Below are 24,353 nucleotides of genomic sequence, written 5' to 3' on the forward strand. Positions count from 1 at the left end.
TAAGCCAGTCTAATCCTGATAGTAGTTCTGGGAACAAAGTAGGGCCCTGGCTTCTCTCGAGGCCTGGGTCCCTATTCCGTGTGCCCTAGATGTGTGTGCACATGGGCCACGCCCTCCAGCTTCACACCCACACACTCCTTCTCTGATGTCTCTTCCCTATTTGACATCTGCAATATACTTCTCTCTCCTCCATTATATCAGCCTCTGGCGTAATAAGGTTTCTAACATAGGCATGTGCAGTAGACTGTATGATCTTTAAAGGAATTATTTATTAATACATACAAGCCAGTTCATAGCTTATGAAGCAGTGCCATGATTGCAGAGACAGATATGTGTTCAAATCCCAGCTCTGACACTCTCTAGCTATGTAGCCTTGGGCAAATCTCTATTTGCCTCTGCCTCCTACTCTGAAAACTGGAAAGCCAACCTGAGCAAGTTGTCGTAAGGATAAAATGGGATCCTATATCTAAAGCACCAATTGTAGCACCAGCTGCAGAGAGAGCACTCCACAAATGTTAGTTATTACCGCTGTGTGCCCGGCATCGTTTCAGATGCTGGATGTACAGCATGAACCATGTGGATGTGGCGTCCACTCTCGTGGAGCTCTTATCCTCGTGGGGGAGGCATAAATTAACCAAATAAACACAAACATGAATATAATTACAAATTGTGATACATGCTCTAAAGAAAAAATATTATTTGCTATAAGAGAAGGTAACAGGAGAGCAGTGTTTGATTGGGTGGTCCCAGAAGGTCCGTCTGGAAGTGTCACTGAAGGTGAGTCACCCTGAGCAGAAGCCAGCCAAGCAAAGTTTGGAGAACAGCATACGAGGTTGAGGGAACAGCGTGAGCAAAGGCTGTGAGCAGGGAAGGAGGTTAGTGTGTGTGGAGAAGCGGCCATCCCCCAAGGAACACAGAGAGCCAGGGGAGAGTAGAAGAGATGAGGTAGGAGAACCACCAGGGACTGTACCATAAGGGCCATGTGACTCAAGATGCACAGAATTTCAAAGATGAAAGTCGATGCACAGTAATAATAACAGCTGCTTATAGGGAGCTTTATGAAACTCTGCATTCATTGTTAGATGCTCTAAAGAAATCAGGGGAGATTATGATTGAAAAAAGACCATCGGATTTTGCCTAAAGAGCGTCACTGGTGACCTTCCGCAATGCTATTTTTAGATGGTGCTAGGAAGGGAAAGCAGATTTTCACCAGGGCGTTAACATGGAAGTGGCGGGAAAGGAACGGAGCGGGAGGCCGCTCTGGGATGGGCATCCTGGACTTGGAGGATTGTTCCAGTCCTCAAGGTCCACACCTAAGCCTTTGAACGGTGTAAAGGGACAGGCAGCACCCCAGCAAGAGCCCAGCAGGACCCCAGCAGCATCGGGTGCCTCCGGGACAGAGCTCCCACTGCCTCGCCCCAGCAGAAAGCCCAGGGGTGCACAGAGGAAGTGAAACTCATTGGAAAACAGCCAGGGGGGTGCAGGGGAGAGATGGGGAGGGGAATAAACCAACCTAATGGGTACCATGAACACTATTTAGGTGACAGGCACACCTATAGCCAGGACTCAAGCATTCAAAAACGATCCATGTAACCTAAAACATTTGTACCCCTTAATATTTTGAAATAAAAAGAAAACATATATATACATGTACCAAAAAAAGAAAGCCCAGTTGGTCCATCTGAGTCTGACCCTCCTCTCCCTTGTGTCCCCACAGGTATGCCATCCTGACCAAAGCCACCTGGCCCTCGTGGCGAGGGGACGAGAAGCAAGGCGTGCTGCACCTGCTGCAGTCCGTCAACATGGATAGCGACCAGTTCCAGCTGGGGAGGAGCAAAGTGTTCATCAAAGCCCCCGAATCTGTGAGTGCTCAGCCGGCTTCTCTCCTCGGTCCCCTCCCTGCGGTGCCCCACCGCCCGGCTGGCTTCTTCTCTCATCCTTTGCTTCATGCCTTAAATGTCATCTCCTCAATGAAGCCTTCTCTTCCCTCCCAGTCCAAGGGGGTCCTGCCCCACACCCCTGTACCCTCGTAGCCTGTCACCACCCCCTCTCCATTTCCTGCAGGTGTGAAAGGGGTCATCACAGGGTGGTTTCTTTTCTCACTTGCTGTCTCTCTCCCTTGCACACGGGGATCTTTCTGAGGGCAGGGACTCTCTGTTTTGTCTGCCTTTATATACCCAGAGCCTGGTACAGAGAGTGCTCAAAAGTTATTTCGAGTGCCTAAGCTAAAAAGGGACTTCTTTGTCACCCAAAGGAGGCTTGGGTAAATCTACATCCTCATCTAGGTGACGCCAAACCTGTTACACACAGCTTAGGTCTCCTCCTTGAAGGGGGAGCAGAGTTCCCGGGTGGGAATTCCTAGGATCGTACCTTGAAGACCATGAGGGCGCCTGGAAAGGACTTTGAGGGTGAGAAGAGGTGGGAGGGGAAGTCTCCGGGCTTATAGAACACAAACACTTGCCAGTAAGGCATTCACATGAGCGGGTTTTACAATTCACAGACTTCTTAGACCTCCACAGATTAATTCGGAGAAACTTCTTATCTCTGCTGTTGAGGGTGTGGTCTCAATGAGTGTAACGAGGGTGGGTCCGTAGGAAATTGTGTTTGAGCAGGAATTCAGCTAAGCCCTCCAGCTCCTCTGCCCAGGTACCCCCAGGACTGTGGGATAAAGATGTAACTTTTTAAGTTGGTGAAATCGTTGGAGCGGAGGTTCAGCATCTTCGTCTCGCGAGGTTCCCTAACCATCACAAAGTTCCATTTCAAGAGTCAGTGGTGAGCTTTGCAAAATTAGTCACCAGACCAAGGGGAAATAATATGGGAACTCACAGTGTCGGTAAAAATGGAAACACTTGACTTTTGGCAAATCCTGGTCTCCAAGTTAGTTTCTTGTCCTCTAAGACCGGCCCGAGTGACTGCTCTGCCTCGTAGCATCAGCCTGGGACTGCAGATAGTGGCTGTCACTGAATGGCTTTGTGAACCGTAACGATTATTAAATAAATAAGCAGCACACATAGAACCCGTTTGTGGTAGCGTTTTTCCACTTTGAGTTATTTGTAGCCTCACAGGAATTTCATTTCCAAATATAAAATGAAAATGTTGTGTCATTCGCCATTAAGCAACCCACAGAACAGTTCCTGTTCTTTCTAAAACGGGATGGAGCGATTCACCAGTACAGTGCAGAACCCCCTCGGCTGTTTTATGCCCGCTTTTACTTTTCCACTTGCTAAGTTTTCATATATAATGAAAACAACCTCAAAAATTTTAATGCTTTTTTTTCTGATTCAGTTGAGCTTTGGGGGTTTATATCTAAAATCAAGATTTATTTTTGGTTTTTCTTTTCTTTGCCTTCTTCTCAATTGCTTTATTACCATCATCTGACTCTCCTTTCCTCCATCTTCCTACACACGTGCACACATGAACACGTGCACACATGCAAACACACACGCACACACACACACACCCCGTCACCTCCATGCTCTCCCCTGCCCCCCAACCTCATCCACCCACATCGAGCCCTGACATACAAATACCTTTACAAAAGTTGATTTTTAAAATCTACCTTGTGATTTTGCCTTAACTTTTATAGTAAATATGTTGAGTAGACGAAATCACCTATTTGCTTTAAGAACCTATATCAGACATTGCACACCAAGGGGCTTATTTTTGTTTTGTGGTATATGTATCCATGTTTTTTGGCTTTTTGTTCTTTTTTCTTGAACCTCCCTGATTTTTAACCTCCTGGGCTTTTGGAAAGACATCTAAAGCTCAGCAAATCTTTGGAATTATCCATAGGAAGCTGGGAACTGTTTGCCTCCTTGTCCTTTCTCTGAGTCACGGTGTATTTTCTGTGACACTCCCAAAATAGTTCTGGGAAAGAAGAAGGAAACAAGACTTACTCAGAAGCCCAACACACAAGATAAGAAACATCAATGAATATTCTTACAACAGGAGACCGCAGGGCTCCGATTTTATTTTATTTTATTTTATTTATTCATTTTTAGAGAGGGTCTTGCTCTGTCGCCCAGGCTGGAGTGCATTGGTGCGATCACAGCTCACTGCAGCCTCAAACTCTAGGACTCTAGCAATCCTCCCTACTCAGCCTCCCGAGTAGCTGGGACTACAGGCGTGCACCACCACACATGGCTAATTTATCTTTTTATTTTTTTGTAGAGACAGGGTCTCACTATGTTGCCCAGGCTGGTCTCAAACTCCTGGCCTCAAGTGATCCTCCCACCTCAGCCTCCCAAAGTGCTGGGATTACAGGCACGAGCCATCCTGCCTGGCTCAGATTTTAAACATTCTGTTCAGTTGCTAAACCTTGTATTCCATTTTGGGGTTAGAAATCTGCTCCTTATGCCTATCACATGTGGCACTGAAGGCTGGGGATTTAAGGAGCCCTCTCTTGGTATCTGGAGTTTGAAACGTTGTTTCTGCACAGCTGGGGCTGTGAGAAGGAGGAGAGTTGGGTGGCAGGAGGGGCCAGGTCTGGCTCCTAAGCATACGCTCGGACAAACAGAGACAACAAATCAAGCCCAGCTGTCTTCAAACCACATTCACTTGTTTACTTCTGCAACATTTTTGCAGTGACTGTTCATCATTTTTACTTTGGGTTTTTATTGGTCCATTTTATTTTTTTTCCTAGAGAGTCATGTAAACCACTTCCAAGGTGGATGGGAAAGTTTCCTACCGTTTTACAAGTTGATCAAATGCACATTACAGAGAAAGACTTGTGTGTCAAAACGAGGAGGAGCCTGGCCGAGCCTGAAAGACCTGGGTTCACTTCCAGCTGCACCCAGTCTTAGCTGCAGTATTCCCATCTGTAAAATGGAGATAACAGACGTATGTGGCTCGTGTCGTTGTTGAGGTGTTGCATGCAGTGCTGTACGGAAATCAGCTGGAAAGGCTGCTGACCCAGGGCGGGCTCTCAGTACACTGCAGCTACCTGCCTGTTTCCTCGTTATTCCAAACCCGGCTGGGTGAGGTGCAGCCGTCAGTGCTGTTGTTAAAATTGCCCCTCCCCCCACCCCCCGCCCTCCTTAGTGAAGTGAGTCCTAACTAGCGCATCTCAGGTCCTGCTCCAGTCGCTGCGGTTGTTATCCTGTGCTCCGGGACTCCTTGGAGAATCCCACGAGGCAAGAAGTCTATCCTTCCGTGGAAGTGAAAGTAGGGCAGCCCTCTTTCCACGGCAACACAAGCTCTGCTTCTGCAGAAGCCAGAAAACTCCACGGAGAGGCTGCATGCCGCAGTGCCACCCCCACACCACAGCAGCGCCTCCCAGCTCCTTCCACCCAGCCCCCTACTGTCCTCTGTGGAGCAGGGGGTGGGAACCAAGTGGACAAATGTTCAATCACTCGTTTCATTCTCAGAGACTGTGAGCAAGGCAGGGCAGAGACCATGATTAAGGCCCAACTCAATACACTCAGATCCAGCTATTGCCCATGGTTTTTCATTAAAAGAAAAAATGTACAGATGCAAATTAGGTAGTGATAATAAACAGCATGCCATGGGGATCATTTTGCCTGTGTATTCATGAATCTGAGAAGCTGCTTCTCTGCGTGTCCTTGACTAAACTGAGTGTCCTTGAAAGAACAGCAGGAAAAGCGATGTTCAGGCTGTGTGGATTGGCTCACACTTGTGTTCTCCACATGCACAGCTATTTCTTCTAGAAGAGATGAGAGAGAGAAAGTATGACGGATATGCTCGAGTGATACAGAAATCATGGAGGAAATTCGTGGCCCGGAAGAAATACGTGCAAATGAGAGAAGAAGGTATTTCAGTAATTTTGATTCATTCGTTTAGCAAATCTCTAGAGTAAGTCTGAGCTTAAATGAAGTCACGAGTTCCATTTTATTTTGCATAAAATGTCATAGGCTAAAAGTCTTGCATCATTTAGAGTTTCTTTATGTGTTTCTTCGCTAAGTATTTTCCTCCTTTTTCTGGGTGACTGATCCTTCTTGCATCGCTACCTTCTTGGGAATTATAGCCTCAGACCTCTTGTTGAACAAGAAGGAGAGAAGGAGAAACAGTATTAACAGGAACTTCATCGGGGATTACATTGGGATGGAGGAGCACCCGGAACTCCAGCAGTTTGTGGGCAAGAGGGAGAAGATCGACTTTGCAGACACGGTCACCAAGTACGACAGGAGGTTCAAGGTACACGCTGACTGCTGGCCTCTGAGAGTCAACACACAGTTTCCTTATTTTTATTTTTTATTTATTGGAGACAGGGTCTCAATCTGTTGCCCAGGCTGTAATTTAGTGGCAGCCATTATCATAGCTGACAGCAACCTCCAACTCCTGGGCTCAAGTTCGCCCTCCTGCCTCAGCCTCCCAAGTAGCTGGGACTACGGACACAGGCCACCACGACTGGCTAATTTTTCTATTTTTTGTAGAGACAGGGTCTTGCTCTTGCTAAGGCTGGTCTTAGAACTCCTGCCGCCTCAGCCTCCCAGAGTGCTAGGATTACAGGTGTGAACCACTGAGCTCAGCCCCTGTTTTTTTTAAAAAAAAAAAACCTTGTAATTTGGCTTTTGTTGTTACCAAAGCAGAACATGTTCATTGTCAAAAAATTTAGAAAATACAGATAAACCAAAAGAAAAATAGCCCAGAATGCCCAAAAATAGCCCTTATGCCCAGAAACAATCACTGTTAGCATTCTGTGTATATGCTTCAGAACTTTTTTATATAGACATATATTTGCATATTTAGTTTTACAAAAACTGAGATATATATTATATGCTATTTTATGTCCTAAATTTTATTTTTTTAAATAATGCTAAGGAGAACTTTCCATATTAATAGATATATTAATATAAATGTGTAGCTGCGTAGTATTCCATTCTACAGATGTCTTTTTTTAACCAATTTTTCATCAATCAATTCTTAGTGAGTTTCTATTTTTCTTCCTTTTTTCTATCATAACTGCAGTGAGCATCTCTTCACATATCTTTATGCATTTGTCTCCTGATAGTGTCAGAATAAATTGATAGAAGCAGATTGTTGAGTCAAAAAATTCAGAATATCAAGTAAAATTGCAAAGTATTTTCACCCATTTTCCCTAATTGAATGACTGTGTGAAATTATATTGCCACTGGAGGAACAGCTGATTTTTTTTTTTAATCTCCTCCCTTAGACACTTACATTTTCTGAGATAATTTTGGCCCTAATAGGGAAAGTCGAAGCCTCAGAAGCTCATGGTTCTGTTAAGAGATTTTTTGTTTTGATTTGGTAAGGAAAAAAAATTAAGGCTATAAATAACAGTAATTTAACAAGAAGGGTGATGTTGTTTTGCTTAAACCAAATCACTGCTTGCGACCTGAATACAGGGCCCGCTGCCATGGCAGCAGTTTTGAATGCAAACATGGGTCTCCCAGCAGTGCTCGGTTATAGTGTGGTTGCCCACACATTCCAAAGTATGTTTACATTAGATTATTAAGAAGTGTCATTAAAATAAAAATATATCAATTTTTTTTTTTTAAATTTCATGGACTCCCATGAAAATATACGCAGATACTTAAGGGACCCCTGTTTGAGAAACGTGGTCCAACAGATCATTGATAAGGTCACCATATGTGTTGGTGAACTGTCCCTTTGTTATCCTGACACCTTAGGTGGATCCATATGAGTTTGCCATTTTGTAAGTCAAAAAGAGTCAAATATCAGCATTTTCATATATGTCAACCTAACGATCAGTAACAGTGCCCTCTTTCACTCTCACGGGGCCTGGTGAGATGATGCATGGAACCGTAGTGAAGATCTGCAGCTTCCGTCTGTCCTGGCAACAGTGGCTTGTGAGTGGACACTTGTCCCTTTGACCAGGTCTGTCCACCTCCTCAAAGCTCCTCTCCTTGCAGGGTGTAAAGCGAGACCTGCTTCTTACCCCCAAGTGCCTGTACTTAATCGGACGAGAAAAGGTCAAACAGGGCCCCGACAAAGGCCTTGTGAAAGAAGTCCTGAAGCGGAGGATCGAGATGGAGAGGATCTTGTCCGTGTCCCTCAGGTGAGTGGCAAAGGGGCAGCGGCAGGGCTGCCTCGCGTCTCCTCGGCGTCACCATCCGCTCTTCCAAACACCGCCCAGGGAGGGCCGGGCGGGGCTCCCTAGCTGTCAAAATCGCGATGAAGACAATGAAATTTCCCTTCTTCCCAAAGGAGACCTGATCTCTGTGGTCTTGGGGAGGCCTGATATGACAGGAGTAAGACACCAAGAAAAAGTCGCCTTCCGGACAGTTCCCCTAATCAAGGGATGCTCGGCTCTGTTGTTCCCATAAAATTTTAGAAATAAACCTAGTGTATGGAACACATCAGAGAAGAATTTCTCCTGTTGAAGCGGAGCCCAGGGTTCAGAGCCCCGTGTCCCAGCCCGCCTCACCCAGTTTGAAAACCTGACCCTTCTCACCAGCGAAGATCGGTCAGGGGTGTCCCAGCAGGGAAGTTTCTCTGGGTCCTCCTTAGGACTTCTTTGGGGAGTACAAATTGGTCTCCGTCATCGGTGGTGCCAGAGTCATCGCCAAATGCTCCTGCAGCTCCAGGCTCACGGGCAGCTGGCAATGGCAGCTAGCCGAGACAGTGGCTGCTCCTGCCTGTCCTCAGCAAGGCCCTGCCCTTCCTGTTGGCACTCCGGCCTCCTTTTCGCAGAGGGGCTCCTGTGCGTGAGGAGACCTCCCAAAGACCTCATGCTAAGAGCTCCCAGACTAAGTTCCTCTGCTGACAGCAAATCCTTCCAACCCACAGAAGACTGAGAATAGAGGAAGAAAGGCCCCCCTGGGCCCAGTAGCCGACCTGGGCCTCTCTGAGGCTAATGCTGCCTTTGCATTAAAGTAGAGATGTTCCGATCACATGTGAACATGGAATTGGGGCACCTCTCTAAACTCTTACTCTGCACAGGAGACAAAACTGCTGCACTCAGGGAAAAGCAGGCGATTTATGTGCTCAGGCGTCCGACCTGCCGGGCTGGAAATCCCGGCTCCAGTGCGATAATCCAAAGCAGATTTCTGGTTGTGTCCATTCTTGCCTGTGCCTCTGTGGTTTCTGATTCTATCTGTTCCTAATTTTCCTGGATAAAGGGCCAGGCGGTGCAGTGAGGTTAAGGGTTTGAAACATGCCAGCTCAGGATGTGGTGACATTTCTAAGCAAAGGAGTCCCCTGGTATCCTTTTCGCAGCCCCACCTCAGGTAGGTCTCAGCACCACGGGTTTCAAGGAAAAGCTCTAGGCACCGACTGGTTTTCTTTCAGAAGGTCTTACACATCCGGCTCCCTGGCTGGGTCACAACCTGAGCTGGGCCCTGAGGCCACCCTTGGGGTTACAAGGAGCCCAACAGGAAGCCTCTGTTTGTTGTGTCCTTGCCTGAGCACCTGCTGGACCTGGGCCATGCTGGGTTGGACGGGACGTGCCGTGGACACTTGGCTGACGGTAGCTGTGGCTGAAGGCCGGGGAATCACCGCTCTAGGGCACGTGTGGCTGTTATTCTGAGCGTGATGATTGTTCTTTCTGTTGTTATTGCCCAGGTCTGTCTGCAGGTCCTCAGCCCACCAGGGGAGTGCTCGTGGGACCATAATAAATAGTCCTAACCCAACTTCATTCATAGCCAGCACCGACACTTACCGTCTTGTTGCTAAGTCCTTGGGCTTTTCAACCATGGACTGTTCACACTCAAATTTCTTCTTCTGTACCTTTTATTTTCCTTCTCTCACAGCCTCTGGGGATACAAAGTCTCGTGGTAAAACCAGCTTCTTTTTCTTCTTCTTCTTTAGTATTCATGGTCTGGAAGTTTGCTTCCTTGTGGCCTTCCCTTTTTGGAGGATGTAATAAAATGGTTTTTTCTGACTCTAAAGAAACAAAGAGAGAGACTCTGAGTCATTGAACTTGTGATGTCTGCACATGGCAGTTGCTGAGCCTTGTACTTACCAAGATGAATGTTGTTGCCTCATTTCCTTTATACACGGAGGGAGGCCAGACATCAGAAACCATGTTAGCAAAGCAACCAGAGGGCTGGCGGTGTCTGCAGAATGGAACCCGGAGTGGAAATTAGTCCTGGTACCAGACTACTGAGTGTGTGTGTGTGTGTTCGCAAAGCACTTCAACACTGGCATACAGAAAGATTTTAACAGTTGTCTTGTACTTCAACATTTGTATGTGTTTCTAAGGATTTATGAGACCTACTAGTTGACTGTTGGCTGAGATGATATCACCAGGTGCCTCCACTAGTTAAGACTTACCAGAGTCCTGTAAGCTTGATCTTTCAGCTCATCTCCAACTCTTTTAACTTAACTAATGTCCATGCATACAGCTGCCTATCCAAACAAAGCAACCACTTGAAAACAGTTACTAGACAACATGGGGAAGCATGACTAAATATTGGATATGAAGGATTTGTTGTTCATTTCTTTAGGTGTGATAATGGTACCGTGGTTAATGTTATATAAAGAGATTTTATCTTTTCATGATACACACTGAACTATCTAAGGATAAAATAATATAATATTTTTACTTTGCTTTAAAATAAGTTGTTTCAAAGTGGAAATGGGAGGGCGGGGATGTACCTAAATATGGTGTCCATGGATCCATAATTGTTGAAAACTGTTGACCTGTGGTGGCTCATTTTAATATTCTACTTTTTTATATATTTGGAATTTCCATAATAAAAAGTTTTTCTAATCCTCTAGTAGACATTATATTTTTAGGAATCTTTACCTTTTGTAAATATACTGATATATATCTAGTTGAATTATAGTTAACATTTTTTAAAAGTTTTTATTTATAAGAAAAAAGTAGGATCACAGCAGGTAGAATAGCTCACAGAGATATAAAGACTACAGTTGCTCAAAGGCACTCCAGGTTAATTTCAACGGGAAAAGTCCTTATCTAAATGGAAATTAGACTAAAACACTGATGGAGGTTCCACACCAATACAGAGTTGGGACATCAGATTCTGAGGCTTGGAGTGTCAGGTGACAGAAGGCCATGCATCAGTTTGTTTGGTTTGGGGAGGCGGGGTTTGTTTTTGGTTTTTAGTTTTTTGAGACTGGGTCTCCGTTCTGTCACCCAGGCTAGAGTGCATTGGTGTCATCATAGCTCATTGCAAGCTCAAACTCCTGGGCTCAAAGGATCCACCTGCCTCAGCCTCCTGAGTAGCTGGGACTACAGGTGTGCACCACCACCCCCAGCTAATTTTTCTATGTTTTATAGAGACAGGGTCTTTCTATGTTGCTCAGGCTGGTCTCGAACTCCTGGCCTCAAGCGATCCTTCTGCCTCAGCCTCCCAAAGTGCTAGGAGTACAGGTGTGAGCCTCCATGCCCACCCTCATGCATCAGTTTTTGAAGGATCTTTCAAGAGCTCCTTCTTGTCCACGAACTGACCTGGCCTCTTTCTTATTTGAAAAACTTGGTTTGCGAGAAGGGTGGCCACGAGGTGTAATGACCCATGTTCTTGGCCGTCCTATTGTAGGTCTTGAGATTGGTGCCAGGGATTCTCCTATTTGGGGCTCTCTGAGGCTTCTCATATTGCTGCTCATTCCAGCCTCTGACCACCAGACGGCTAGGACCGAAATCTATGTGGCTGCCTGTCTGGGTCAATAGACTTGCTAATTATTGTCTGTAACTGGAAAAACAACATATGAAAGTGTGCTGTAGACAGAGGCTCCAGCCCCCTGGTCATGACATCCTAGGATGTTTTATTGCCTAAATGCCTTAAACTTTCTGGCTGTAAGAACAGCCCCTTTCACTACCTGCTCTGCTGACCTAAAGCATTACTGAAATCTTGACTTGCTGTGGCTTTTAGGGTCTGGGAACCTGGGTGTTGTCAGCACTGTTCGGCTGAGTGCCGACCTGGTGTGGAGCCCTGGGGTGCAAAGGTGAAGGAGGCACAGTCATCGCCTCAGGAGCTCCCTCTCGCCCCGGAAGGGAGAACAGCCACCTGAATACACATGCGCCGTGCAGGTTACAAGCGTGCAGAGTGTGATCTAAGGGCACTCCAGGGACACAAAAGAGGCCAGTGGGCCCTTGCACCCGGGAGCCGGGGGAAGCTTCTCTGGGCAGCACACCCGAGTGCCGAGGCCGGACACGCAGATCCAGGCTTCCTCAGAGAGGGTAAGAAGGGTCCCCAACTGGTGCCACTGGTTTCTCTGAGTGGTAGAATTCTGGGCAAGGTTTCTTTTCTTTATTCACCTCCGTATCTTCCAGTTTACTACAAGGAGCATATATTTCATAATCAGCAAAAACTTTTAGAAAGGCAGGGCTAACCTTGGAAATTGCTTTTTCAGCTTTATTAAAAATAAAATTAAAAAAAAAGAAAGAAAGAAAAACAACTCCTTTAGGACTTTCCCCAGTGTTTTGTAATCAACATTTTTGTAAAGAGGATATATTGGTTAAGAGAGTAAAACAAGATTTTCTAGTGTTGTCAGCATTACTATAAGCCGCAGAGACGGGGAATAAAAAACAAGTACAGATCCAAACAAGAGCCCAGCAAAGGATCTTTCAGCACAGGGCACAGCGCAAACGTCTGCGAGGAATTGCAGCTTGAGCACACGAAGAAGTCAGGGGTGAAGTCCAAAGATAAGTCTGATTTCTAGAATAAATAAACATAAAAGCTTTGTTTTCGGGCCCAGGAGCACGGGCTGGGGAGAGCCGGACAAGAGGGAACCCTGGCCTGGGTGAAGACGGTTTTGCTAACACGGGTGCCTGGCTTGCTGAAGGGAGGGGATTTTGAATTTGACGGTTAAAGTGTCCAAACACATCTCTTCTCATTTCCAGATTCATGCTGGTAATTGGCCTTGAAGTTCTGGCCTCCTTGCTTGTTTTCTTTATGGTAATGAAACTCCTAATAAATCTAAGCACATTAAAACACTCAAAGTTACTTGTGTTTGGCTCACAGCGGCCTGTTGAATAATCACCACCCTGCTGAAAGTTCGGCCAGGCGGCCAGACATGGCCAGACATGTCAAAGAGCGCTTCGAGTGAAACCACTAAAACAGGAAGGAGTTTCAATCCTTGCCCACAGGCCAAAAGGTGGTTCCTCTCCTTGCACTCTTTTCCATTGAGTGACTCCTTGCCCAACGTGGCCATCTTCTTACACCTGTGCTAGGATGCTCAGACTTTATTTCATTCATTCCAAACAACTTGAGAGAGCTCTTTTGAGCAGCTTTTACATATGTGCTCTTGGAGCTTCGAATTGCCTTGCGGGCCTTGAATCGCTTTTGCACACCCTATGGAGTGACAGAGGTGCAAACAGTATGTTATTCAAACCACTAGTTGTCGAGTTTATCCTATAACTCAACTGTCACAAGAGGGGGCAAGAAGCATGGTTGTGATGTAGGGATGTTTGAAAACAAACTTCTGAGGTAGTGATAACGACCAAGTGCTCCTCCCAAATAAATGCTGTGATTCATCCCCAAACGCCCATAAAGTATTTTGACTTCACATCTAAGGAAAACTCTCTGGCATACGCTGTTCAGTAAACAGGCTGGGAAGGGCCAAGCTCCTTTCCCCTGATGCTCGTATCTTGCTCCTGGTTGACTCCGTTCCCCTGCTGTGGTTTCCGCGTGCTGCCATTCCTCGCCTTTAAATCGGCTGTGCTGTGGTCCCGCCTTAGACCCTTTTTACTCTGGTGCATTACCAAGCCTCTTTCCTCTGGGAAGACAAAGGTCGAGGTTTCAGGCACAGAGGCTGTCTTAGCCGTTCCTGCTGCTAGAACAAAATACCTGAGACTGGATAATTTATAAACAACAGAGAATTATTTCTTACATTTGTCAAGACTGGAAAGTCCAAGATCAAGGTGCAGGCAGACTGGGTGTCTGATGAAGGCCGTCTTCCTCGTAGATGGCAGTTCTTGCTGCATCCTCACATGACAGAAGGGCAGCAACGGTGAACTGGCCTCTCATGCCTCTTTTACAAGGTCACTGATCCACTCATGAGGGCTTCACCCTTGTGACTAGTCACCTCCTAAAGGCCACACATCTTAATACTAACACACTGACAATTAAGTGTCAACATGTGAGGAGGGGGCATGTTCAGACCACAGTGGACGCTGTGGCTGTGGCTATCAGCTCGATAGCTCCCTGCCTATCACTAGCTCCCTGCCCCCGCCCAGAGAGAAAAGATTCCTGATGACCTGGGACAGTCCACTAAGGCTCTCTCTGCCCAAGGTAGACCTGTGACCCCAGGGGTGGCCCAGCCCTACCTTGACACTATTAATGGGGCTAAACAGAGAGACCATAGGGTTCTACATGGAAGAAGAATCCGGGCCTCAAAGATTCCCTACACCCTGCATACGATCCATTCACCTTGTCATCTGGCTTTGTCACAGCCACACTGGGGCAGAGATACCTGGAGCCCTGGGAGCAGAACACAGCTCCTGTGTGCAGCAGCTTGGCTCTGGGTGTTAAAAGAACTGTCTCTTTGGCATTTCCTTTACTTGGAGAGATTAAAATATTACCATGGTCAATTCATTGAAACAGGTTCATCTAAGTTGGGTTTTTTTTTCTTTTTTCTTTTTATGTTTTTTTGAGACAGAGTCTGGCTCTGTTGCCCAGGGCTAGAGTGCCGTGGTGTCAGCCTAGCTCACAGCAACTTTAAACTCCTGGGCTCAAGCAATGCTCCTGCCTCAGTCTCCCGAGTAGCTGGGACTACAGGTGCCCGCCACCACGCCCAGCTAATTTTTCTATTTTTTTAGTAGAGACAGGGTCTTGCTCTGGCTCAGGCTGGTCTTGAACTCCTGACCTGAAGGGATCCTCCCACCTCAGCCTCCCAGAGTGCTAGGATTACAGACATGAGCCACCACGCCTGGCCTCTAATTTGTTTTTGACACCTGGAAAACACCTACAATCCCTAATGAAACATCATTCTTTAGAGGGTCGTCTTAGTTATTGGGCAGCAGTACTTGGGGATACTTGTAAACTTGTGTGTTGTGGAGCCTTTGGGGTGGTAGCCTCATTCAACTGAGCGATACATCTAACAGCTGGGGTATGTTAGATATGTGTGTATTGTCTCTTTCCACAAAGTCCAGCAGGTGTGGAGACAAACTGTCAGATCAACCTCCCCCTGCCACTAAGCATTTCTCGAAGACTGGCCTTGCCTCAGCCTCTCTCTTTCATCCTCTCTGTAGCTCCTAACATCCCCTCCCCTCCAAGCGTGAGTTCCTCCACTGTCCTTCGCTGCCCAAACATGCAATTTCTGCGAAGGTGTGTTCTTTCCTTGTCTGACAAAATTCATTAGCATGAAGGTGATGATGTGTGCTTACTTGCTGTTTGTACATCTGGCTGGTGGGTCTCTGCACTTTGATGTGTCTGTATATTCTAGCAGCACCTGGCATGCAGTATAAGCAGAGCACTGTTTGCCAGAAGGTTCTTAAAAAGTGCATCTGAAGTCCAGGACGTTGGCTTCCCTCTCGATCACCGAGCTTACAATTCTTCAAGTTCAGATTCATTCCAATAGCTACAACCATACCATAAATTCAACTAACTTGGAACTTAGTGTGGAATTATTCCTTTTCAGTTACATTTTATTCATAACATTCTTTGTTTTTATGATCTTAAAAACATAGCCGTTGAATTTGAAAATGGATTTTTTTAATATGGCCTAAATTGTCCTTAAAGTCCTGATTTTAAAGATCACGTGGAAGAAATGTTTTGATTATGCATTTCCCATCTCATTATGTAATTCTCCGTTGCTGTGTTTTGCTTTAACGGTTATCACCTATACGAGAAAGACTACAAAAGCCAACACTGTCTTGCAGGATAAAAAAAAAGTGAATTAAAAAAATAATAGAAAAAAACAAAAGTGCAACTTTCATTAAGATTGTCCAATCTCTTTACAGTACTATGCAAGATGACATTTTTATTCTCCATGAGCAAGAGTACGACAGTTTGCTTGAATCGGTCTTCAAAACTGAATTCTTAAGCCTCTTAGCAAAGCGTTATGAGGAAAAAACCCAGAAGCAACTACCTCTGAAATTCAGCAATACGTAAGTCTGCATCTGGGGCCCAAATATCTGCATGAGACTAACAGGGGCCTTGATCTCAGCCCTGGGGTTCAGCCCTGGGGAGGGGGATGGGGGGGGTCTTATGGCTCCAGCCCCGGGTGCCTCAGCTTCCCCAGTGGAATCTTGGAGCCTGCGGAAGACAGTCTGAATGGTTGTCACAGACTTTGAAAAGGTCACTTTTGTGTTTTTGTGAAATACTGACTTCATAGAGTAAATTTCATATATTTTATCATTTGGAAAAAAATCACCAAAATGAGTCAGAGAAAGGCAGATTTTTATATATCACCAATAAGAGTATTTTGTGCAGCAGAACAGACAGGAGCAGAGTCGGGCTGGAAGCAGATGAAAGTGTCAGGAGTGGGAGCTTAAATTGCCCAAATCAATGCATAATAAAACCTATTGGTGGAGCATTTGGGGACCTGAGGGCTGTGGGTGGCCAACGTATTGTGTCTTGGCTCATCTTCATTTGTCTTGGCAGCGCGGTCCGATGGACCAGATACTGGCAGACTGTTGAGCTTCTAATCTCATATTTGCTGAGTGAGCATTACTTAGTTTTTCTCTTATATTCCCTGGACAGTGACATGGAAATATTCTCCATCTCTTCCTACTCACAAGAATGAGGCCAAGATAAAGCCTTAATGCTATGCTGAGAGAAACTTACAATAGGAAGCTACTTAAAAAAATTATGATTTTTCTTTCTTACAACTGAGAAAATAGAAGTTTAAAGAGTGGAATATGGATTGCATGATGCAGGCGCATAGGCAATATGGAAAAATAAAAACCGAGTGGGGAGTGGGGGTAAACCTGCCTACCTTTTGGATTTTGGTTGCTAGTGTTTGTCTTTTTCTGTCCCTGGGTAAAGCACGATGGTGGAAGAATAGAACTTAATTAAATAACCACCACATTCTGCGCTAAGGGTCTTCGGCTGTCTTGTGTCTGCCATCTGTCAGTCCTCCGCAGACACAGGACAGGGAAAACAGCTGGAGGCACAGTGACGCAGCACAACAGGTGTGGCCTGGACTGTTCCCTTCCTCCTGTCCCCCCCCCCACCCTGGCAGTCGCCCCTAAGGCCACCTGACAGAGTGAGTCAGCACATTAGTGGGGCGCCCCCCACCCCCGGTTTCTCACGGTGTCCCCCAGCAGTGGTGCTGCACCGTGGACGCTGTGCACCTCCTCAGGTCCTGCGCCCGGTTTAGATTATGCGTCTTGCCGAGTTTTACAGCGTGTCTGCCAGCGGCAGAGCTGCATGGTTGGGTCTGCGAGCACCACTTTCTCACCAGGTCATTCCATTGCTTAATTCCAACCAATGTGCTTTTTGCAGGCTCGAACTGAAGTTGAAAAAGGAGAACTGGGGTCCCTGGAGCGCAGGGGGCTCCCGGCAAGTGCAGTTCCACCAAGGCTTTGGGGACCTGGCTGTCCTCAAGCCCAGTAACAAAGTGCTGCAGGTCAGCATCGGACCCGGGCTGCCCAAGAACTCCCGTAAGTGTTCCCTGGGCCACTGGCGGAGCCGCCACGCCACGCCACTCTTCTGCCCGCACGCTGAGAACACGTGCACAGATCTGGGGGCTGAGACTCAGAACATCGACGGCTTCCTGGGGCTTGGGGGTAGAACATTCAAACTAAAGCAGCATCAGAGAAAATGGGCAGGTTAAAACTTTCTGAATGATTGAGTACTTACGTATGGAACACTTGGCACTGCAATATTGTGTTTAAAACCAATCAAAGTTAGTTGGCTTCAAATTTCCCAGGCCTTTCCAGTCAGATCTTGTCCATAATATAAATATTTTACTCTATGCCAGTTTTAAAGAAATTGACCACATTTACCAACTCTCTGCAGGGTTTCACTGTGCCACTGTGAATCTAAGGTCTCTGCTTTCCCTTTAGAGAGCTTCATTAGAAGACACACACACACACACACACACACGCTATTAATAAGTCAAACCCCACTCTGACTCCAGCACTGGCCCTTGATTCTTTTTCTATTTATAATATTTTACAAACTTATAGTATACAGCATAGAATAACCATATATGCTATGTATTTATAGAACGTAGATATCTTTTAAAATTTAGCCCGTGTGTGATCAAGGAAGAGTAAGCCATATATAAAATAGGCCTTTATCAAATCCATCTACAAAGGTACGCATTGACATGTACTCTCGGCATAGTAATTAGGTTATTAAGTATGAAATGTCCGATTTCCTTAAGCACTAAATTTGACAGTTGATATCTCTGACATTTCACCTTGACACTTATTGTTTTATTTTTATTGTGAGGTACATCCTTAGTCTTTCAAATACACGGTTTGGCTTGTGATTATCTTTCAAATTTTCTTAGAGCAATTTTTGTGAAACTAGGAACAAGTCAAAAATTCATGTATTTTCAAATATGAGTTCCATTGTGGAACTAATGCTATGCAGACAGCTTGAAATATCAATGAAGTGTTTGGGAAGGATGTGGCTAATGAACACATAATACATCGATGGTTTGAGAAGTTCCATTCTGGTGAGTTTAATCTTGAAAATGAGCCACGTGGGTGACCTGAGACCAAGGTGGATAATGATGAGCTGAAAGCTGTAGTGGAAGCGAATCCATCTCAACCTACACGTGAATTTGACGTTACTATTCCAACAATATTGGACCATTTGAAACAAGTTGGCAAGGTAAAGAAGCTGGATAGATGGGTTCTGCATGAATTAAATGAGTGTTGGAAGAGAAATCATCTCAAAGCTTGCCTTTCTTTGCTGTCATGACATAAGGAGGTGAACCATTTCTACACCTTATTGTTACGTGTGATGAAAAGTGGATTCTTTTTGGCAATCGCAAGCATTCGGCACAAAGGTTGGATAAAAATGAAGTACCAAAGCACAGTCCAAAACTGAATATTCATCAGAAAAAACTACTGGTATCTGTTTGGTGGTCCAGCACTGGTATTATCCACTACAGCTTCATGAAACCTGGTCAGTTGATTGCAGCAAGTGTCTATTGCAACCAGTTGGACGAAATGATGAGTATGCTTGTGATTAAGCAGCCAAGACTGGTCAACAGAGACAGGCCAGTCCTCTTTGCAAGACAACGCTAGACCACATGTCGCACAAACAATGCTGCTCAAACTACAGAGGCTGGACTTGGAAACTGTCTGTCATCCACCGTATTCACCAGACCTTGCACCAACTGACTACCACTTCTTCTAGGTTTTAGACCACTTCTTGCCAGGAAAAATATTCAATTCTCAACAAGCTGTGGAAAATACCTTTTGCAATTTCATCGCTACTCGCTCTCCAGACATCTTCACTGCTGGCATAAACAAGCCACTATTAAGATGGCAAAACTGTGTCGATAGTTTAGGCCCACACTTTGCTTAATTGTACTGCTTCCTGTTTGAGATATAATAAGCTACACTTTTGATTAGAAATCAGACATTTCATATTTAATGACCTAATACAATACTGATAAATGCTATCATACCTTTACCTTTACATACTCAGAAAGTGTTGGTGTGTGTCTGTGCTTCAGTTGCTACTTACTTGCCGAAAACAGCACATTTCAGTAGGAATTTCTTTTTTTTTTTTTTTTTTTTAGACAGGGTCTTGCTCTGTCGCCCAGGCTGGAGTGTAGTGGTGTTATCATAGCTTACTGCAGCCTCCAACTCCTTGGCTGAAGCGATCCTCCTGGTTCAGCCTCCCAAGTAGCTGGGACTACAGGCACGTGCCACCAAGCCTGGCTTATTTTTCTATTTTTTGTAGAGATGAGGGTCTCATTATGTTGCTCTGGCTGGTCTCAAACTCCCAATCGTCCTGCCTTGGCCTCCCAAAGTGCTAGGATTATAGGCCTGAGCCACCACGCCCAGCCTCAGAGGGAATTTTGAAGGGACATTTAAGTAAAAGAATGTGGGCAGGGTTAAGGGAACAAAGTAGGGACCCCAGAAAAAGGACCAGCAGGAAACCGTTATTACCTTTAAGCCTGGAGCAACAGAGGGAGGAAAGAGCTGCAGGATGTGGACAGAGTAGGCAGACTAAACCCTCGCCTCCCTTTCCTCTGGCTCTCCAGGCACCTGCCAGTGCCTCCCATTGGCCAAACCCCACTGAATGCAGAGGCCGGCAGCCCACAGGGCTCAGACCCCCGGCACAGAGCCAGGCAAAGAAGGGCTGCAGAGAACCAGCAGGATGAGTGCGAGCAATTGCAGTAGTTCCCAGTAGGGTGTTTCATTAGGGCCTTCTTGGGATGGGGCGGGGTGTGCACCAGGCCACTTCCCACTGCCCCAGGGCCCACATGGTGGGTTTGCCCAGCACCTTCCCCAGGATATGGAGCCCCAACTCCTTTGCTGTGTCTACACACACCTTGTCGCTTCCTACCCTTCTCTACTCGTCTTCTCCTCTGTACAAGAAATTCCCTCTACACCTCCCTTCCAGCTAGTTAATCCTACCCTCCTTCCTGTGCCAGCTGAGACTCTATTTATTGTTTTCCTTCCCAACACAGATGTCTCTGCAAAGCTCTCATCTGGCCCCCCACGGCCTTGCCACCCAGACCTAACTCTGGCCCTTAGTGATGCTCCAGTTGGCACCCGCTTGTTTCTAATTCCTTCATGTCTGTATCATGGGGACAAGTTCACTTCTCCCCTCTGTGTTTATTTGGAAGACTGTAGACCACAGACTCTTGCACGAAAGGCTCTTGCCCTAGGCAGACGTGCAGTCGGTGCCGGAATGTGCTTCATGCCGAAGCAGAAGATACGCAGCGCTCACCTGCTCAGCTGCTTTGCAGTGTTTAGAACATGAGTGGAAACATTAAAATGTTCCATCTGTCTCTTTTTGGAAGGCTGCAAAAATAGAAATGCCTTTGTAAGATTATCAATACTTTTTTGAAAAGCCACTATCTCTAACGTATCAAAACTGCACCTCTATAAACATATCCTCCAATCTCACCTTCCCACCAATGCCTGCCATGACAGTATTGTTCCTTCTGCACCGCAGCCAGTCTCCTGCAACCCACCTGGGACCTGAGCTATAAACTTCTCCGAAGTTTTCCACACGCAAAGAACTGTCAGGAGCCATAAAACCTGATGCCACAAAATAGTACTGATTTTAACTTTGCCTTGCTTCCTTATTTCAGGTCCTACCAGAAGGAACACCACCCAACACAGAGGTTATTCCAGTGGGACTCAAAATGCCAACTACCCAATGAGAGCCGCCCCTCCACCCCCAGGTAAGCCAAGCATGCACCGCAGTGTGGGACCACTAAATCTAGACCCTAACTTATAAAATATGTTTGGGAAGAAACCCACCAGCTAATAAATGCACACAGATCAATCAGACATGGGCCATTTTAGTGCCAGATGTACTTCTGTCAACACAATGGCCCTACTTGTGACCCCAAAATTCAGAAAAGTAAGAGTCAGTGCGACTGAACCGTGGCTGAGTTAACAGTCTGGATTTCATTACCTAGCAAGACTACTCCCTTAGGAAACGCTTCTTCTTAGAGAAAGGAGTTCCCTACTTGTGACAACCGCAGCGATGTCAGCTTTTAAGATGTAGGATGCTGCCTTTATGGAAATGAGAGTTTATGAGTATAACCCTATCACCACCACCCAACTCCAGCCAAACACCACACAGTAGCCCCTCCTTATCCTTGGGGGATACATTCCAAGACCCCCAGTAGATGCCTGAAACGGCAGAGAATACCAAACTCTACAGGTACTTTTGCAGTTTGAGGTGCGACAGCAAAGCTAGCAGAAATCTCTTTTTCCTGCTTCACAGTTTTGCAAAGAGCAGATTTGCTCTTACTGTAGATCTTAGCAACCTCAGCACGCAGTTTTGTTCTTTCCTTATTAAGTTGAGAACTGTCACTTTTTCACTTAAAGGATGCACTTGCTGGCTTCTCTGTGGCATATCTGAATCGCCAGCATCTCTACTCTTGTGCTTTGGGGCAGTTAGGAAGTAAAATTAGGGTGACTTGAACCCAAGCACTGTGACACCACGACAGTGCATCTAATAACGGAGCCGGCTGCTGAGTGACTAATGGGCGGGGAGCGTCTGCAGGGGAATAAGCTGGACAAAGGGGTGATTCATGCCCGGGGTGGGACAGAGCTGGACAGCACACAATTTAAAACTTAGGAATTGTTTATTTCTGGAATTTTCCATTTAATACTTTTGGACCGCAGTTGACCACAGGTAACTGAAACCACGGGCAGCATGGGCAGGGGGCTACTGTATAATATTTTACAACTACTTGACAGCTTAATGCATGAATAGAAAAAATCCATTCTTAGATAGAACCCAGGAGACCTGCTCTAAAAAATAAAGTAAAATCCAAGAGAATCCACAAAATTGTCAACAAAAGTTACCCTTGTGTTTCATATTTCTCATTTTTAATAATAAAAATATAACTTGCAGATCAATACACTCTAAACCTGATTTTAAGACTTTTTTGCCCCTACAAATCTGTTTGGTGTTTGAAGGGCACTTTCAAATTTCACAAAATGTTCTTCCATCACTCACAAAATTCAGTTCATAAAAACTGCTCCCGGAATGTTTGACTCAAGTCGCTTGGCTCAAATCATCCCAGACAAGAGACTCCTGTCCAAGATAAGGAATACTATGCATTTCTTTAGTCTCCTCCTGCTCTGGAATCTCACAGTGGTATGCTGAAACATGGACAGGGGTGCCTAGCAGTGAGAAACCTCTTTTGGGGTCCCCATCCTGCCTTGGCTTAGCTGTCTCTCCTCCCCTCTTCCTTTATCGTTGAAGAAAATCCAAGCACAGAGAAACCTAAGAAAAGCGATGTAGTATTATATTACTGCTTATGTGCTGGCTCCCCTCGTAGGATTCCGGCCAGGACCACCTGGAAAGTTCATTGGCCCCAGCTAGGTTGGCCAAAGTAGCCTCAGACCAAATTAGGCCACAAAGTTTCTCACCTTGAACTTGGCTCCCAAGCTCTCTAAGTAACAGTTGCCCTATCGATAAAATGAGACAATTGGACCTGGATCCATTAGATCAATACTTCTCAAACTATCTGTGGTGAAAGATCAGGGTTTTTTGTTTTTAGAGTTTTTTTTTTTTTTTTTTAGATTCCCAGTCCATTACAAGCCATGCTTTTGCAAAATATAATAAAAATGACTTAGTAGAAGAATGGAATGTTTAAAGCATACAAAATATAAGCCAAAATTTCTTGGTGTTAGATTCAACAGACATGAAATATATCTGTCCAACTGCTATGAACACTTCTAAATGCTCACTCTCAATTCTGAACTTATCGTGGGCTACTGGGTCTCGAGCAGCACATGGCACGGCCCGTCCAGGGACCCCACTTCGAGGACACTGCCCCAGGGCGTGTCCCACTCTGAGATGCCCTCTCCTTTCGTTGGCTCCCTGGGCTACAAGTGGGGTCTCACTGCCCTCTCCCGTCCCAGACACCATGGGGAGCCCATGCAAACCCCACTGACCAAGGGGAACGGGGTAAGGTGACGAGCCAGGCTGTTTGCCCCAAATGTCTAGATCTGATCTGGCCTGGGTGGCCCACGGGAGGAAATTGCTAGAGAGACGGCTGGATGAGGAGCCACCCTTGTGAAAGCGCCACTCTAGAAAACTGTGGTTCCAAGTAGAAACTCCACCTATTCTTATCTGGAAGGAGAAAAGCCCACTTCTGGCTCTTTTCCTCCCCAGCATAGAAAAAGTAAAGGATATAGAGAAAAAGTGCATATCAGAGCTGGAAGTGACTGAGTGGATTCTGGACCCATCTCCTTGTTCTTTAACGAGAAAACTGACACTCTGAAAAGTCAAATATCTTGCTCAGGTTCTAGGCAGCTGTGAGAGGCAGAGCCAGAACTGAACCTCTAGTCCCCCTCATAAACTGAGGATCATCCCACTGGTACCAGACTGTTCTCTTAGTCTGGTTGTAAGAGGTTCACTGGTGCAGCTCACCAGAGTGGGCCTCGGGGAGTCTTGTTGCTGCCCACTCTGCTCACATCTGTCAGTGGAAGAAGAGACAAGGGCCTCTTCACGAATAGCATGGAATGATAATGCCCCTTTTGGCCGAGACACGTGGTTTGGAGCCCATCACCATAGTCTGTTCTTTACCTGCTAATGTAGCCTTGACTTGAAATCGCTGTTTGGCCAAGAGAGCTTGCTGCGCCTGGGTGGGTTCAGCGGGGGGCCGCATTGCCCTTGCCTGGGTAGGGTGCTCCCTCCACCTCAGACAACAAGCTCCTGCCAAGGGCGCCCAGGCTGACCGCTTGAAAATGGATGTCCAGCTGTTTAAACAGCTACCTGCCAGCCCTTATAATTTTTCTTAGACCCAAGAATGTGTCTGCCAACTAGCTGCAGGCTTAGCTCTCCTTGACGGTGGGCTTTGAAACCCTGAACATCTGGGGATTCTATTGTCAAGTT

At 46.0% G+C, this 24,353-nt stretch overlaps 1 protein-coding gene across 1 annotated transcript in view; it reads left to right on the forward strand.

The window, feature by feature from the left end:
* The window catches only part of MYO1E (myosin IE), a 192,919-nt gene that overhangs the window by 152,149 nt on the left and 16,417 nt on the right, over nt 1-24,353 (forward strand). The window contains exons 19-25 of the mRNA XM_069483352.1: nt 1,718-1,862; nt 5,654-5,768; nt 5,984-6,153; nt 7,854-7,999; nt 15,809-15,955; nt 17,295-17,452; nt 21,082-21,174. Coding sequence (XP_069339453.1) covers nt 1,718-1,862; nt 5,654-5,768; nt 5,984-6,153; nt 7,854-7,999; nt 15,809-15,955; nt 17,295-17,452; nt 21,082-21,174 — 974 coding nt within the window. The remainder of the gene's footprint in view (nt 1-1,717; nt 1,863-5,653; nt 5,769-5,983; nt 6,154-7,853; nt 8,000-15,808; nt 15,956-17,294; nt 17,453-21,081; nt 21,175-24,353) is intronic.

The sequence above is a fragment of the Eulemur rufifrons genome, chromosome 2 (genome assembly GCF_041146395.1).
Source record: "Eulemur rufifrons isolate Redbay chromosome 2, OSU_ERuf_1, whole genome shotgun sequence".
Classification (NCBI taxonomy): Eukaryota; Metazoa; Chordata; class Mammalia; order Primates; family Lemuridae; genus Eulemur; species Eulemur rufifrons.